This window comes from Xyrauchen texanus, chromosome 8 (genome assembly GCF_025860055.1).
Source record: "Xyrauchen texanus isolate HMW12.3.18 chromosome 8, RBS_HiC_50CHRs, whole genome shotgun sequence".
Classification (NCBI taxonomy): Eukaryota; Metazoa; Chordata; class Actinopteri; order Cypriniformes; family Catostomidae; genus Xyrauchen; species Xyrauchen texanus.
Window position 1 is genome coordinate 21,790,708 of NC_068283.1, and position 15,094 is coordinate 21,805,801.

Below are 15,094 nucleotides of genomic sequence, written 5' to 3' on the forward strand. Positions count from 1 at the left end.
ACTGTTCATGAACTCTTGGAAGTGCTTGCACAAGGATAGTAACATCTCATCCTGTGTTCTTGGAATCTGTCCTCTGGGAAGTTATTAGAACATTCTGAATGTGAAAATGTATTTTACTGTTTACTTTTTTCATGTATAACTTGCACGTGTATTGAATGAATGAGTGGACATCTCCTATGTTTTAGTGTAGTGAGTGGAGTTTTCAGATGGTCCTTTACATCTGCGAAACCGAATGTCCATTGAATGTAGAACGTCAAACTAACTTTACCGCGCTATTAGGCTATTACTTGTGAAAGTGCTAAAACTATTTTATCAGTACATGTAGGCCTACTAGTAAAATGTCTATGCTTGATATAAAAGTTACACACTTGCGTGAATAGCCTACACATTATTGATATAAAATTTTAATTTTCACGTTAAAAACTGTAATTCGTGATATCTTTAACTGCATTTTCACTAGCAGAATTTCACAATGATCTGTACCACTATCATTCATATCCAGCCAGCATGTGATTAAATGTCCGACGGGCATTTGCCATATGCCTCACCGGCACGTTGCAGTACCAAACCTTCACGCAAGGAGCCGCTGTCTCACTGCAGCTGCAGTTGAGCTGCGTTTTTCGAGAAAGACGCGAGGAGTGACCCCTGATGCCTTGTTTACGTGGAAGGGAATCTTGTTCGTGCTTCCGGGATTCTGCACTCATCAGATCAGGTTTAAAGAGATGGCTACGGTATCGGCCCAGTCTCTGAGGGTCTCAGAAATTAAAGACCCCACCGTTTTGTTTGAACGGTACAGTACCGATGAGATTCGCTCTATCGAGAGGAAAGTGCGTGGAGAGATAGAGCAAAAGAAGGAGGAACTGCGACAGATGGTTGGTGAACGATACCGGGATCTGATCGATGCAGCTGACACGATCGGAGAGATGAGACAGTGCTCGGAAAGTGTCGTTCAGTCCATTCAGGACATGTATCGATACAGCCACAAACTGAAGCAGGGGAAGCACACTCCTCAGGCCAGTTGCAAAGCAGAGGTAGGATCTTATGCTTGGTTGGCTGCCTTAATAAGGATGCCAACCTGATAACAACCTTAACTTTAAAAGTTATGCATATGATCAGATTTTGTTTAATGCCACCCTTGTTCACATTGTTCATTGTTCATTGTTCATCCATTCCCGGATCAATAACTCATAAGAGAAACTTTGTTAAAACAAAAACGACGCCTCTATCCAACCGTAGTAAGGTAGAAAACGAGCTACAACTTCATTTAAATAAAAAAACGAGCCGTCTTCTTAGCTGGACCAATAACATTGGTCTCTACATGCTGCCGGCTGTGTGCGCAGGGACCGTCTACAAAGTGCAACACCGAAAAGCGATACTACAAAAATATTCAATAACTTCACTCTTAGTGTAGTGTCACCAAAATCACTTCACACATCAGTGCTTTCCTGTTGGTTATACCACAACACTTAGTTAGAATCTGTGAATATGTTTCCAACTTTACCGAACTTTATCTCATTACGTTGTATGACAGTATCAGGCTGTGTCTCACAACTGCCTATGATTCCCAAAGATGTTGTCTAGGAGGCCAGTTCAGTTTCAGTTTCAGTATCAGGCAGCTCAAGGACATCTGTATCATGAGTGTTTGGTCCCAGCAGGGCCAGAAACCGTCCCAGGAGAAATTCTACACAATGGCATCACAGATAAAGCTACTCCTGGAAATCCCTGAGCGGATCTGGAGTGCCATGGAGTCCTCGCAGTACCTGCAAGCCACACAGCTCTACCTGATGTGCTGTCACCTTCACAGACAGTTACACTTGGAGGGCGGAGGACATCAGTACAGCCCCATTCTCTCTCGCTTCCCCATCCTGGTGCGGCAGGTAGCAGCTGCTGGTCACTTCAGGTACATTTGATTTAAATGCTTTTCTGATGCACCATGCACTTTTGTTTTTTTCTTTTCAAAAGCTTTCCATCTTTGTTTGTAGATCTACAATCTTATTGGAGAGCAAATCTGTGCTGCGTGGTAGGGCAGTGTCTGATCAGGCAATCGCCGAAGCGCTGGTCTCAACCATGCTCCTGGAGGACAGCTCTCCTCGCCAGGCACTCGCTGATTTTCTGCTGGCTAGAAAAGTGTCCATTCAGCAACTGCTCAATCAGCCTCAGCATGGTGTGTTCTCAATACAAAGTTGTCCTTCGGTTCAGTTGTTTATGAAATTAAAAGCGACACTCAAAAAGGATCTAAATTAAAACAGCAGACATGCATGTAGTTCCTTTTGACTTAATAAAAGCTAGAGCTTGTTGTCTTATTTCTGTATTTATAACATTTGTAATTTCATGTTGTTTTTGATCTGGATGTGCTGCTGTTCCTCTCTTAGGTGCTGGTGTTAAAGCCCAGGTTTGTTCATTGGTGGAGCTGCTGGTGACCACCCTGTACCAGGCTTACGCTGTGTTTTATGTGCCTCCGGAGGGCCAAGTGTCCGATACCAGTTTGGGCTGTGGCCTACTTTTCACCACCTTGGAGGATGTGACCTCTAACACATCCACTGGTCAGTTTTGGGATTCATGTTTACACATAGTTATGCTTAAAGGGATAGTTTCCTCAAAAAAGTCACCCACCCTCATGGCATTCCAGATGTGTATGACTTTCTTTCTTCTGCAGAACACAAATTAATATTTTTAGAAGATTATTTCAGCTCTGTTGGTCTACACAATGCAAGTGAATGCTGATCCGAACTTTGGTCCAAAAAGCACATAAATGCTAAGCACATAAAATGATAAGTAAAAAGAATGAGAATCGGCAAAAAAGTAGTAGAATGTGAAAGTGAGTGTGGAGATTTTCATTAAAAAAGACTCAAATATGTCTGTTTCTCACCCGCACCTATCATATCACTTCTGAACACATGGATTTAATGACTGGAGTTTTGTGAATTACTTTTATGCTGTCTTTATGTGCTTTTTGGAGCTTCAAATTTATGTCCACCATTCACTTGTATTGTATGGACCAACAGAGCTGAGACATTGTTAAAAATATTAATTTGTGTTCTGCAGAAGAAAAAAAGTCATACACATCTGGGATGGCATGAAGGTGAGTAAATGATGAGATCATTTTCATTTATGGGTGAACTACATCTTTAAAATAAATAATTTGGGTTTTTAAGGCCCACTAAAATCAATATTTATAATATAAATACAATTATTTATATATATATATATATATATATATATATATATGTATATGTGTGTATCTGTAAAATAATATATTTAAAATATATATTTTCTTTTCACTAAATACTGAGCACTGTTCATTGACAATGATGTCTGCAAAATAAGTATATCTGTTAATTGGGCAATTTCGGCCGAATAATCACCCGTGCCAATATATATTGATCACTAATAATCACTAATGACATCATTTAAGATGTATAGTGGGGTATCTTTTATATTTGTTTCTAATTGAAGGTTTTGTGACTGTGATCCAGGGAAAGACAAGAAGGTTCTGGACAAGGAGATGAGCATAGGCAGCTGGTTTAAACACCTTCCTCCTGCAGTGTTGAGCTTCCAGCCTGCTCTTCGGACACTAGCACAACACATACAGAGGGAGCAGCTCAGAGACACACTGCAGCAGTGGATTGATACGTATGTGCCATCCTTAAAGGGATAGTTCACCCCAAAATGAAAATTCTCTCATCATATACTCACCCTCATGTTTTTTTCATGGACTTTATTTCTTTTAAGGAACACAAAATATGATGTTAGCCAGTTAGAGAGCTTCAGTAACCATTTACCTTCAGTGTATGGAAGAAAGATGCTATGGAACTAAATGGTGACTGAGACAAACATACTGTCTAACATCTTTTGCGCTCCATGGAAGAAAGACTGTCGTGTGACCCACAAATTAATTTTGCATTGTATAATTGTTTCACATCAGCATTTATTTGGAATACTGATATGTATTTTAATAGCTGCAAGGAGGATATCCGCAGTGGAGTTAGCAGTCTGCTGGTCTATGTGAAGAGTCTGAAGGGTCTAGCGGCAATCAGAGATGCTGTGTGGGAGCTGCTCAGCAGTGAATCCATCAGCCAGCACTGGAGTACAGTGTGCCAGTGCCTGCTTGAGCGACCTCTGGCCTTGTGGGATGACCTTTTACAGCAGCTCTTTCTCCAGCGACTTCAGGTACTCACAAGCGATGCAACCAGTTTAACTAGTCTGATAGGTAAGCAGTAAGTTCTGTGTGAGTCTTATTAGATATGTTATTAACATTACACAAGATCCTGGTGAGGTATCAAACATCCCCTCAAAAAAGGTTATTTGCGGTACATTTAAGATATACATTTTATCAGTGTGTGTCTGTGTTCCGTGGTAGAAGTGAGAGAAAAAAATTGGTATCACCAAATTGTACCCCACGGTACTGAATTGATATTCTAACGCCAGGCATAACATTTTTGGGGGGAAAAAGAGAGTTTGAGCACCACTCAGAGCAAGTTTCTGAGATGGTGACACATATTGCAACATAAGTTTGACAAACACTCATTTATTTCTATTTTTCTTCAAAATGCAAACTCAGAACCTCAGAATATAAATCTATAACTTGATTCATTTGTAAGCTGTCTGTCTGTACAAATCATCCATACAGCTAGAATGCAAAAGTTTTTCTGTAATGATAAACAACTCAAATATTTTTTTTAGTAACACTGACATGCCTATGCTACTTCTACAGCTCTATGATAAAGTAAAGCACCAAATGAACATAAATGAGAAACAAGTCAGTAAAAGATTGCAATATATAACTTACAATATAACATTTTGAATCACAGTACACTAAAGAAAAAAACACTGCACACCTGATAAATTATCAGCAGGTGCATATGAAAAATAACTGAAATAAATAAACAAGAATCAAAATCCCGCACTCTGATGCTGCTTGCGAATAAACTATTTAATTAATACAATGTTTCGGTCACCTGATGAAGGTTGCAAGAATGAAACAGTTTTCTGTGGAATTTTGTGTCTTGTTTTATGTATTAAATTTTTATCCCCTTATCTCCCAATTTGGAATGCCCAATTTCCACTGCTTACTAGGTCCTCGTGGTGGCGCGGTTCATCACCTCAATCCGGGTGGCGGAGGACAAGTCTAAGTTGCCTCCGCTTCTGAGACAGTCAATCCGCGCATCTTATCATGTGGTTCGCTGTGCATGACAACGCGGGGACTCGCAGCATGTGGAGCCTCATACTACTCCTCGTGACCAACTCCTAATTAATATTGTAATTGCAGGTTTCTGCTGATTCCCACCCCTATTCCCAGAGAATCGAGCCCATAACTTGGCATTGCTGGTGCCATGATCCACAAGAACAAATCTGAGTGTGTGCATGTATTTAATTCTGTAGCATTCAAGCAACCACCTTATTAATCTTTAAACTTTCCTCTCTCTAGGCTGTCACACAGGAGGGCACAGAAGGGATCTCCAGCAGCTCCAGACAGCTCTTGTCTCTGGCACTGCGGGATCTACAGGGCCAGACCTCAACTGGGAGTTTCAGCCGAGGGGCGCAGTACGAGAGCGACGTTGCTGCTTTCCTGTGGTCCGAGTCTCAAGGGGACCTCCTTAGTGATACGGCTTGGGTGAGTATATCCCAACGAAGCCCCCAGCAGAAGAGTGCCCTGTCCATGAAGACCCAGGCCCTCACCCCATGTGTCCAAACATTCTGCTCCAGCCTGGACTCCAAGCTCAGAGCCAAACTAGATGATCTGCAGCACTACTTGCCCTCAGAGGAAAGCAAGGAGACATCAGACACTGTCCCAGTCGCAACTATATCCACTATTAACCGCTTTATGGATGCAGAAGCAGTGGAGGACGTTCTTAGAGACCACTGCCTGACATGTGTGAGGGGCATCCTTGGCAGTGTGCGCACTGAGCTTGCTAATGCCCAGGATAAGTCCAAGATCCCTAGCCAGTTAAGTGCAGTACTCTTTATGGCCAGACTGTGCCAGTCAATCGGGGAGTTGTGCCCCAGTCTGAAACAATGCATCCTGGGTAAGCAGGGGTGTGTGGATCCTTTGAGCAGAGGCACACCTCGACAGGGCAAAAAGTTGGGCAAAGGCAGTGCAGCAAAGACAGCAGAGGTCAGCCCAGCACAAGCGAAGTGGAGCAGTCTGAAAGATGAACTTCTATCTTGCAGCATGGAGGCCTATGGTATATGGAGCTTGGCACTCACCAAGGTAAGTTCACTATGCCACTTTTAGTTTGAGTTCTGGTTGGTTAGCAACATATATTACTTCATGGGGAACGAAACCAATTGCTTAAGGTGATCGTTAATGTAAAAATGTAATTCTGTCATAATTTACTCACCCTCACGTTGTTCCAAACGTGATTGTTTCTTTCATGGAACACAAAAGGACACGTTAGTCAGTGTGTCTCAGTCACCATTCACTTTCATTGCATCTATTTTCCATATAATGAAAGTAAATGGTGACTGATGCTAACATTCTGCCTAACATCTCCTTTTTTGTATTCCACAGAAGAAATACATTATTATGGGTTTGGAAAAACATGAGGGTGAGTAAATAATGACAGAAATTTCATTTTTGGGTGAACTAACCCTAGAGACAGACAATGCAATAATTGCTATAATTTATGAAAATATTCTGGATGTTTATTGTTCAGTGGAATTTAGGTCAAGGCCTGGCTTACAAGTGTCTAAGGTTAGTCTAAAAAAGTAATGCATTGTTTAGGAACTTGTGGGCAGCTTTGCTACAACTCTACATGCAGGAACTGCTGGCTCCATCCTGGGTACAGCAACAAATTGGGAGGAGCTTGAGATACAGGAAGAGACCGAGTCAGGAAATAATATAATGTCCAAAATACGCCTCCCTGTGCAGGTAACAGCTACATTTGTTCTTTCATTATCACTAGCATAAATACTTGAATAAATACTTTCATGTGTCAAATAGGGCTGTCGCATGTTAATTTAGTGTGGTTAATTATTTGATACATAACTTTTTTAATAAATGTATGTAATTAATCATGTCCCCTGACTATAATATGGAATTTTCCTACCATCGGAGTAATTCAATCTTGAAGTACCACCTTCATTGGTTGCTTTGTTGAATGGTAGAGCTATGATGAAATAAAAGATATGTTTTATTCATTGTTTGATTTGGCAGTAAGTAAGTTTGAAAGTACCACGTTTTACAAGTCTTAGTCAGCAGGGGGCAGTAAGCACAACTCCAGCTGTACAGGCAACAAACCACAGCAGACAGCAAAAGATAAAGACAAGTTTTGCATTAAAACCCAACTGGACAAAGCGCAACTCTGAATGCAGGGATCTATAAAAGTGTTTTTCTAAGTTTCAAACTACGTTTAACTTGACACAGCAACCTAAAAATGCTGTGTTTATGAAGCAGCTCAACCAAAGATGCCTGAGACGCTTCAAAAGTCTGATGAATGTGTACATCAACACGTCCTTAGACAAGCCCTTATAATAACTCCACCATGGACAGATTGATAAACTCAATTGCAAAATGGATTTCTAGGCCAAAGATGGGCTTGTGTTCAATGACATGGAAATAATGTATTGCTTTCTAAAGGCACTTTTTGTGTTGTCTAATCTAGGTGCATAGGAACGATCTGAAAACTGGGTTGACATATTCTAAATTTAACCAGCCTTTCTTCACAATATGACAGATTTTAAGTATTTTTTTTTTTTTAAGAATATGTTTTTAGGAATATTCAGTGGTTAGCACTGTCGCCTCACAGCAAGAAGGTCCCGGGTTTGAGTCCCAGCTCATCTGGGCCTTGCTGTGTGGAGTTTGCATGTTCTCCCTGTGTTTGTGTGGGTTTCCTCCGGGTGCTCCGGTTTCCCCCACAAGTCCAAAAACATGCCGGTTAAGTGAATTGGAGACCCTAAATTGCCATGTAGGTGTGAGTACGAGTCTCCCAGCCACTGGGAGTTGCGTCAGGAAAGGCATCTGGCATAAAAAGTGTGCCAAGTCAAATATTCAGATCATGGATGTTCCGGTGTGGTGACTCCTAATGGGAGCAGCTGAAAGAAGATGTTTTTAAGAATATATGATATAGTTTGAAAGAAAGCATAACAACTTAACTTTTAATTTTGGTATTTCTAAAAGTGAGGGGGACATGTCCCATGCCCAGTTAAAATGGTTCCTACGCCCCTGGTCTAATCAATGCTTTACTTGTCTGCCACAATAATGTATTGTAATTCATACATTTTTGTATATTATTTGTATAATTATTTAAACATAATTTAATCATTATATATAGATTTTGTTTATTTTGGGGTCTTTCTCAGCAAATATTTATGATAATTTGATTAATTGATTTGCATAGCATATAATGAATATGATACAATTTGTTTTTATCAATTGACAGCCCTAGTAATAAATAATGAATACATGAGTGTAGTTTGGACAGGAAATGTTTTGTGATATTGCTCAGTAATTCAAATATTGATATTTCTTTATTGAATAATGAGGATTTAACTGTATTTGATTCATTCAAATGTAATTAATTGTAAAAGTAAATGACTCAAATTTTGTCCGTTTTTCTTCTTTCTGCAGCCCTCGTGGTATATTCAATCCTTACTCTTTCATCTGTGCCTTGAAGTCAATAGGGTCGGTGGTCATGCATTACCAAAGGTCACTCTGTTGGATGTCTTGCGAGGATGTCTAGACCAGGTGGTGAGTGAGTACGAAAAACTCTCTCGGGACCCACAGAGCAAGGTGAGGCAATAGATCTCTCTCTCACACACTCTCTTACCTCTTGCTCTTTTTTCAGAGTTATAACTGAATAATTCCTTTAAACAAATTCTCTGCTGCTATCCTTCCTCCTCGTTCTTGCTCCATTTCTATCTGTCTCTCTCTAGGACGCAGCCCTCCCCATGACCCAAAACAGAGCTTTGCAGCTACTGTTTGACCTCAGGTATTTAAATGCCACTTTAGGGGCCCGCCTTGAAGAGGGCAGGAGCTCCCGGTCACAGCAAGACCCAAGGTAACATGTACACAAGGACAATCTACTGCGATAAAATCTATTTCTGCCCAGCAGACATCTTATACCTTTTCTTTACTACTGGTGTTTTTAAAGGATCCAGCAGGTCTATGACTCCCTGGAAGGTTACATTGATCCATTTGACTTGGATGTTTTTACTCCACATCTCAACAGCAACCTGAACAGACTCTCACAAAGGACCTCTGTAAGCATTGCCATTATTGGTTTAATTGACTTATTCAATTGGCCAATTCTCTTGTGATTTAGATTGTCGTATTAGCTTGCTGTCATGGCTTTGTCAGCCTTTGTCAGTTGAACAGATTTTTTTATCTTGTGCATTCTTATGTTGATCTCATCTCCTTTCTAGGTGCTTTTAGGATTGTTGACTGGCACAGAGAAGCAGTTTACCTCTAGGACCAACAATATCAACTCTCAGGAACCATACAACATCCTTCCTTTAGCTAGCAGCCAGATCCGGTGAGTATAAAGTTCTTACCCTTTACTCTGTTTAACTCATTGTTATGCATTTATGGCTAGGTAATTACTTTCATTCTGTGCACTTTTTATTTTAAATTCAAAGTATTTTTTCAAAGTCTGGAATGCTTTTAAGGCAGATCGCCCTGTGAAAACTGTGATTTTGAACATTTACTAACATCAGTGGCGGCCCGGGCATTTTAAGTCTTTGCCTTCAGTGTGATTCATGCCATTAAGAAAACACAGTTTCACAATTAATAAAAAAAGACGCCTTATGGACACCATACATTAGGTCGCAACGGACTAACAATACCAATTTACTTAAAAAAAAAATAGTCCACACACTTAAGCCAAAACCAAGGAGGTCTATAATACCAGGATTTTTTATAATATTTGCGATTTTAAATGTTGCTTACAATAAATTTTGTTTCGTAAGGGTTCACGGTTACTTTACCAAACTCCTGATGTTGCTATACCAATGCAAAAAGCACTTACCAATTTATTTAAAGTGAAAATCAGCCCTCCTTTCCTGTTTACATCTCGGGTTTTAAATCCATAAGGATCTCTTTCTCAATGGCAGTGCCTTCAGTTCAATGCAGTTACTGAAAAGACGGTAATTTTTAGTGAACGGAATCAAAAGAATTGAGTCATTGAAATTAATCAAAATCACCACTAATGGTGATAGCGGCAGTGATGACAGACGACTCGTTAGCTAGAATTCGCGCTCTTTGCTTTCAAATTACGTACATCACTTAAAGTGTGATTTTAGTCACTCAACGCCAGCTAGAAGAGAAGGATATAGCTGCAGACAGAGCTCCAAAAAGGGTCAGGAGCTCCAAACTGCCAGCAAAGATGTAGGGAGCCCCTCACCTAACCCTTTTCCTAACCTTAACCTTCTGTGGACGTGTCGCCCCCTTTTGGAGTAGGCGTAACCCCCTTCTGGAGAAACCATTCCCTATTTTGGAGATTCCGCCCCCATTTGGAGATCTCTGGCCTGCAGCTATACCTACTTGAGCAAGATGGCCTCGACTGGGACATATCCTAAAGACCACTCCCACCAAGAACAAATAAATCAATTTGATTGGTTGATGAATCTGACTTTAGATCCCTATTTACTGCACTGTAGAGGGATTCTGTAGAAATTCTGAAGGCCTAATGGGGTGGAGCTCTGACTCATGCGCTGCTTTGGCTAACAAGCTCGGCTTCAGGCATGCAATTGTGAAACAGCCATCATGCTTCGCTTGTAAGCATCAAAGAATAAATTCTGATAGGATAGCTATATACATAAATATACAGTAAATAGTATAGGTGAATATAGTACAAGTGTGAAATAGCAAAAGTATAGGAAAGTGCATGAGGTAAGATTAAGTGTCCATGTCAGATGCATGCTATTGTATATATTTTTCAAGATTCTAAATCTATATTTATGTTAGTAACATTTAAGTTTCATGGCACTTTTATCTAATCTGTCTTTAATTGTTTTCTGCAAGGTTTGGCTTGCTGCCTTTGAGTATGACAAACTCTCGGAAAGCCAAATCAGCCACACATGGAACAGATATAACTAGACCTATGGTAAGTTGGCTATTAATTTGGTGTGTGTGAATACTACTTAAATACCTTCATTTTGCTGGAACGTTATTAGAAGAAGGTGTATTAGAAGGTGTTTTATTTTTTTCACAATGTTTGCTAATGAGTGACTTTCTACCAATGCTCCCAGTTTTACCAGACCTAGCAGAAGAGCTACTGTATCTGAAGGCAACGGGTGATGTCATGTTGTGTGGTGATATTGCATATGGTTTGCAGTGAGCTTGCAATGCATAGTTCTGCAGTTACAAGACTGTATTCACTGAAACTTAATCACTGATTGCATCAGCTGATATGCTTTGTGAATGCAACCCATTGCATAGTAGTGCTCAGATTCATTAGATACTGTATATTCTGTTTATTTAGCAGTTTTAAAGCATACAGGCTGTGAAAACAACTATTCAAAGCTCTGTGCCCAATCGATCTGTTGATGCAGTATGAGATGCAAATCAGATTAAAAGGCAGTTTACACCGATCAGCCACAACATTAAAACCACCTGCCTAATATTGTGTAGGTCCCCTTCGTGCCACCAAAACAGTGCCAACCCACATCTCAGAATAGCAATCTGAGATGATATTCTTCTCACCACAATTGTTCAGGGTGGTATTCAAATTTATCGTAGACTTTGTCAGTTCGAACCAGTCTGGCCATACTCTGTTGACCTCTCTCATCAACAAGGCATTTCCATACGCAGAACTGTAGCTCACTGGATGTTTTTTGTTTTTGGCACCATTCTGGAGTAAATTCTAGAGACTGTTGTGTGTGAAAATCCCAGGAGATCAGCAGTTACAGAAATACTCAAACCAGCCCATCTGGCACCAACAATCATCCATACGATTATCTAATCAGCCAATAGTGTGGTAGCAGTGCAGTTCATAAAATCATGTAGATACGGGACAGGAGCTTCAGTTAATGTTCACATCAACCATCAGAATGGGGAAAAAATTTGATCTCAGTGATTTGATTGTGGCAATTGCATCTATGTGAACTTCTGCAATTAATCAAGATGGACTTCAAAGACTTTGGTCATTAATCTTACAGTTCAAACACAATTGATGTTTAATCAATGACCCTTAACACTTAGTTTATTAATTTTAAACCATGATTTTACCTATACATAATTAATATTTACATTACATTCATAATGTTAGCCAGAGGGGAACTGGCCCCCACAGTGAGTCTGGTTTCTCTCAAGGTTATTTTCTCCATTAATCAACATCTTATGAAGTTTTGTGTTCCTTGCCACAGTCGCCTACAGCTTGCTCACTGGGGTTAATAATACAATTATCATTTAATTATTTTTAAACACTATTAAAAATCGTATTTTATCTAAATTACACAATGATGATTGATCGACTTTATAGACATTACAGTTTTATCGTCTGTTAATGCTGATATTCTGTAAAGCTGCTTTGAAACGATGTGTGTTGTGAAAGGCGCTATACAAATAAAATTGACTTGATTGTTGGTGCCACGCGGGCTGGTTTGAGTATTTTGAGGAGAATATCATCTCCGAATGCTATTCTGAGATGCGGGTTGGTGCTGTTTTGGCGGCAAATGAGGGGTACCTACACCATATTAGGCAGGTGGTTTTAATGTTGTGGCTGATTGGTGTATATGCTTTTCTGAGGATTTTTTATATACTTTTAGGTGGCTCCCTCTTCTGCTTCTGCTCCAGAGGACAGCTTCCACCCAGGAAATCTTTTCAGGCAGTTAGCCGATCAAGAAGAGGAATCAGCAGCCCCTCTCTCTTTAAATTAGGCTGGCTTTCTGGCATGGCCAAATAACCTTTTATTTTAATATTGATAATTTTTTTAAATGTACATACAATAGTCTGTAAAATAATATATAAATGTAATAAAAATAAATTTTGAAATGTAAAAATGGTGTCCTGTGTTGCCTATTTCTCACAAAATCTTATCACAAATTTGATGATAGCCTATATAGATAAATTGCTATGCAAAACATATAAAAAGGAGAGCTTGGCCATAAATAACCATATATGTTTATCACTATAACTTGTATTTTATGGCATTTTACCAATTTTTCCTAATTAAAATTAAGATGATACAATGTAGTGCACAGTATACAAAGTTTACAGTATATACATTATGTATGTATGTACAGCTGTGGCCAAAAGTATTGGCAGTGACATAAATTTTGTGTTTTGCAAAGTTTTCTGCTTCAGTATTTGTAGATAATTTTTTTGTGTGTTCTATGGTATACTGGAAAACAATGATAAGCATTTCATGAGTTTTAAAGGCTTTTATTGGCAAAAACATTCAATATATGCAAAGAGTCAATATTTACAGTGTTGACCCTTGTTCTTCATAACCTCTGCAATTCGCTCTGGCATGCTGGATATTAGTTTCTGGGCCAAATCCTGACTGATGGCGATCCATTCTTACCTTATTAGTGCTCTGAGTTGATCACAATTTGTGGGCTTCTGCTTGTCCTTTTGAGGATTGACCACAGGTTCTCTATTGGATTAAGATCAGGGGAGTTGCCTGACCACGGATCCAAAATTTCAATGTAATGATCTCAGAGCCACTTTATTATCACTCTCGCCTTGTGACATGGTGCTTCATCATGCTGGAAAATGCACGGATCATCAACAAATTGGTCCTGGATCGTTGGGAGTAGTTGCTCTTGTAGCACGTTTTGATACCATTCTTTATTCATGGCAGTGTTTTTGGGCAGAATTGTGCCCTTGGATGAAAAGCAGCCCCACACATGGATGGTCTCAGGATGCTTCACTGTTGGCACGACACAGAACTCATGGTAGCGTTCACCATTTCTTCTCCGGACTATCGATTTTCCAGATGTCTTAATACCAGATATCTTTGCACCAGTCTTCTGCTGTCCAATCCTTGTACTTCCTGCAGAATTTCAGTCTGTCCTTGATGTTTTTCTTGGAGAGAAGTTGCTTCTTTGTTGCCCTTCTTGACACCAGGCCATTGTCCAAAAGTCTTCGTCTCACTGTGCGTGCAGACGCACTCACACCAACCTGCTGCAATTATGAGCAAGTTCTGCACTGGTGGTGACACGATTCCGTAACGGACTCCTCAGGAGGAGATGGTCCTGGTGCTTGCTAGACACTCTGGGACGTCCTGAAGCCTTCTCCACTGAAGTTGAACCTCTCTCCTTGAAGTTGTTGATAATCCGGTAAATGGTTCTTTCAGGTGCAATATTCTTTGCAGCAATTTCCTTGCATGTGAGGCCATTTTGATGCAAAGCGATGATGGCTACACGTCTTTAGAAGTAACCATTGCTAACAAGAACACAATGATTGGAAGCACTTCCCTCCTTTTATAGCAATCAGTCTGCTCTTATAATCCAATCAGAATGATAGAGTGATTTCACCTGACTAATACTCATTCACATTTTCCCAGGTGCTGCTGACATGATTAGTGAAATTATGTTAGCTGGTCATTTTGTGCCAGGGCCAAAAAACAGTGAAATTAGTTTTTTTTTTTTGTGATTTAAAGTAAAAAAACAAAAAATGCAATTTATTTAAAATGCATCTCTCTCTGCATTTTACTCTGCACAATAATCTAGAAACAATGTGAATCAACAACACAACAACTGAAGCAGAAAACTTGTGCGAAACACAACATTTATGTCACGGCCAATACTTTTGGCCACGGCTGTACGTACGTACATATACAGTACAGTGCATCCGGAAAGTATTCACAGCGCTTAAATTTTTCCACATTTTGTTATGTTACAGCCTTATTTCAAAATGGTTTAAATTCATTATTTTCTCAAAATTCTACAAACAATACCCCATAATGACAACGTGAAAGAAGTTTGTTTGAAATCTTTGCCAATTTATTAAAAATAAAAATCAAACATAAGCCTTTGCCATGACACTCAAAATTGAGCTCAGGTGCATCCTGTTTCCACTGATCATCCTTGAGATGTTTCTACGACTTGATTGGAGTCCTCCTGTGGTAAATTCAGTTGATTGGACATGATTTGGAAAGGCACACACACAGGCACAGTGGCCTCCACCATCCGTAAATGGAAGAAGTTTGGA

The 15,094-nt window shown here is 39.8% G+C and overlaps 1 protein-coding gene across 1 annotated transcript; it reads left to right on the top strand.

The window, feature by feature from the left end:
* Window positions 1-325: 325 nt before the first annotated feature.
* LOC127648079 (conserved oligomeric Golgi complex subunit 1-like) lies at window positions 326-12,917 on the top strand. Its single transcript, XM_052132677.1, has 14 exons — window positions 326-1,031; window positions 1,656-1,900; window positions 1,983-2,164; window positions 2,373-2,543; window positions 3,477-3,633; window positions 3,960-4,170; window positions 5,429-6,211; window positions 6,725-6,871; window positions 8,570-8,731; window positions 8,875-8,999; window positions 9,093-9,201; window positions 9,364-9,473; window positions 10,961-11,042; window positions 12,706-12,917. Exons 1-14 carry the CDS (start codon window positions 540-542, stop codon window positions 12,814-12,816), a joined length of 3,087 nt encoding a protein of 1,028 aa, XP_051988637.1. The 5' UTR covers window positions 326-539; the 3' UTR covers window positions 12,817-12,917.
* Window positions 12,918-15,094: the final 2,177 nt, after the last annotated feature.

What these genes read in the sequence shown, in the direction of transcription:
- LOC127648079 (XM_052132677.1), top strand. Translation starts at nt 540, where the DNA reads ATGCCTCACCGGCACGTTGCAGTACCAAACCTTCACGCAAGGAGCCGC. An exon ending in AGGCCAGTTGCAAAGCAGAG is followed by an intron (nt 1,032 to 1,655) that starts GTAGGATCTTAT and finishes TGGTCCCAGCAG; the next exon opens with GGCCAGAAACCGTCCCAGGA. An exon ending in CTCGGGACCCACAGAGCAAG is followed by an intron (nt 8,732 to 8,874) that starts GTGAGGCAATAG and finishes GTCTCTCTCTAG; the next exon opens with GACGCAGCCCTCCCCATGAC.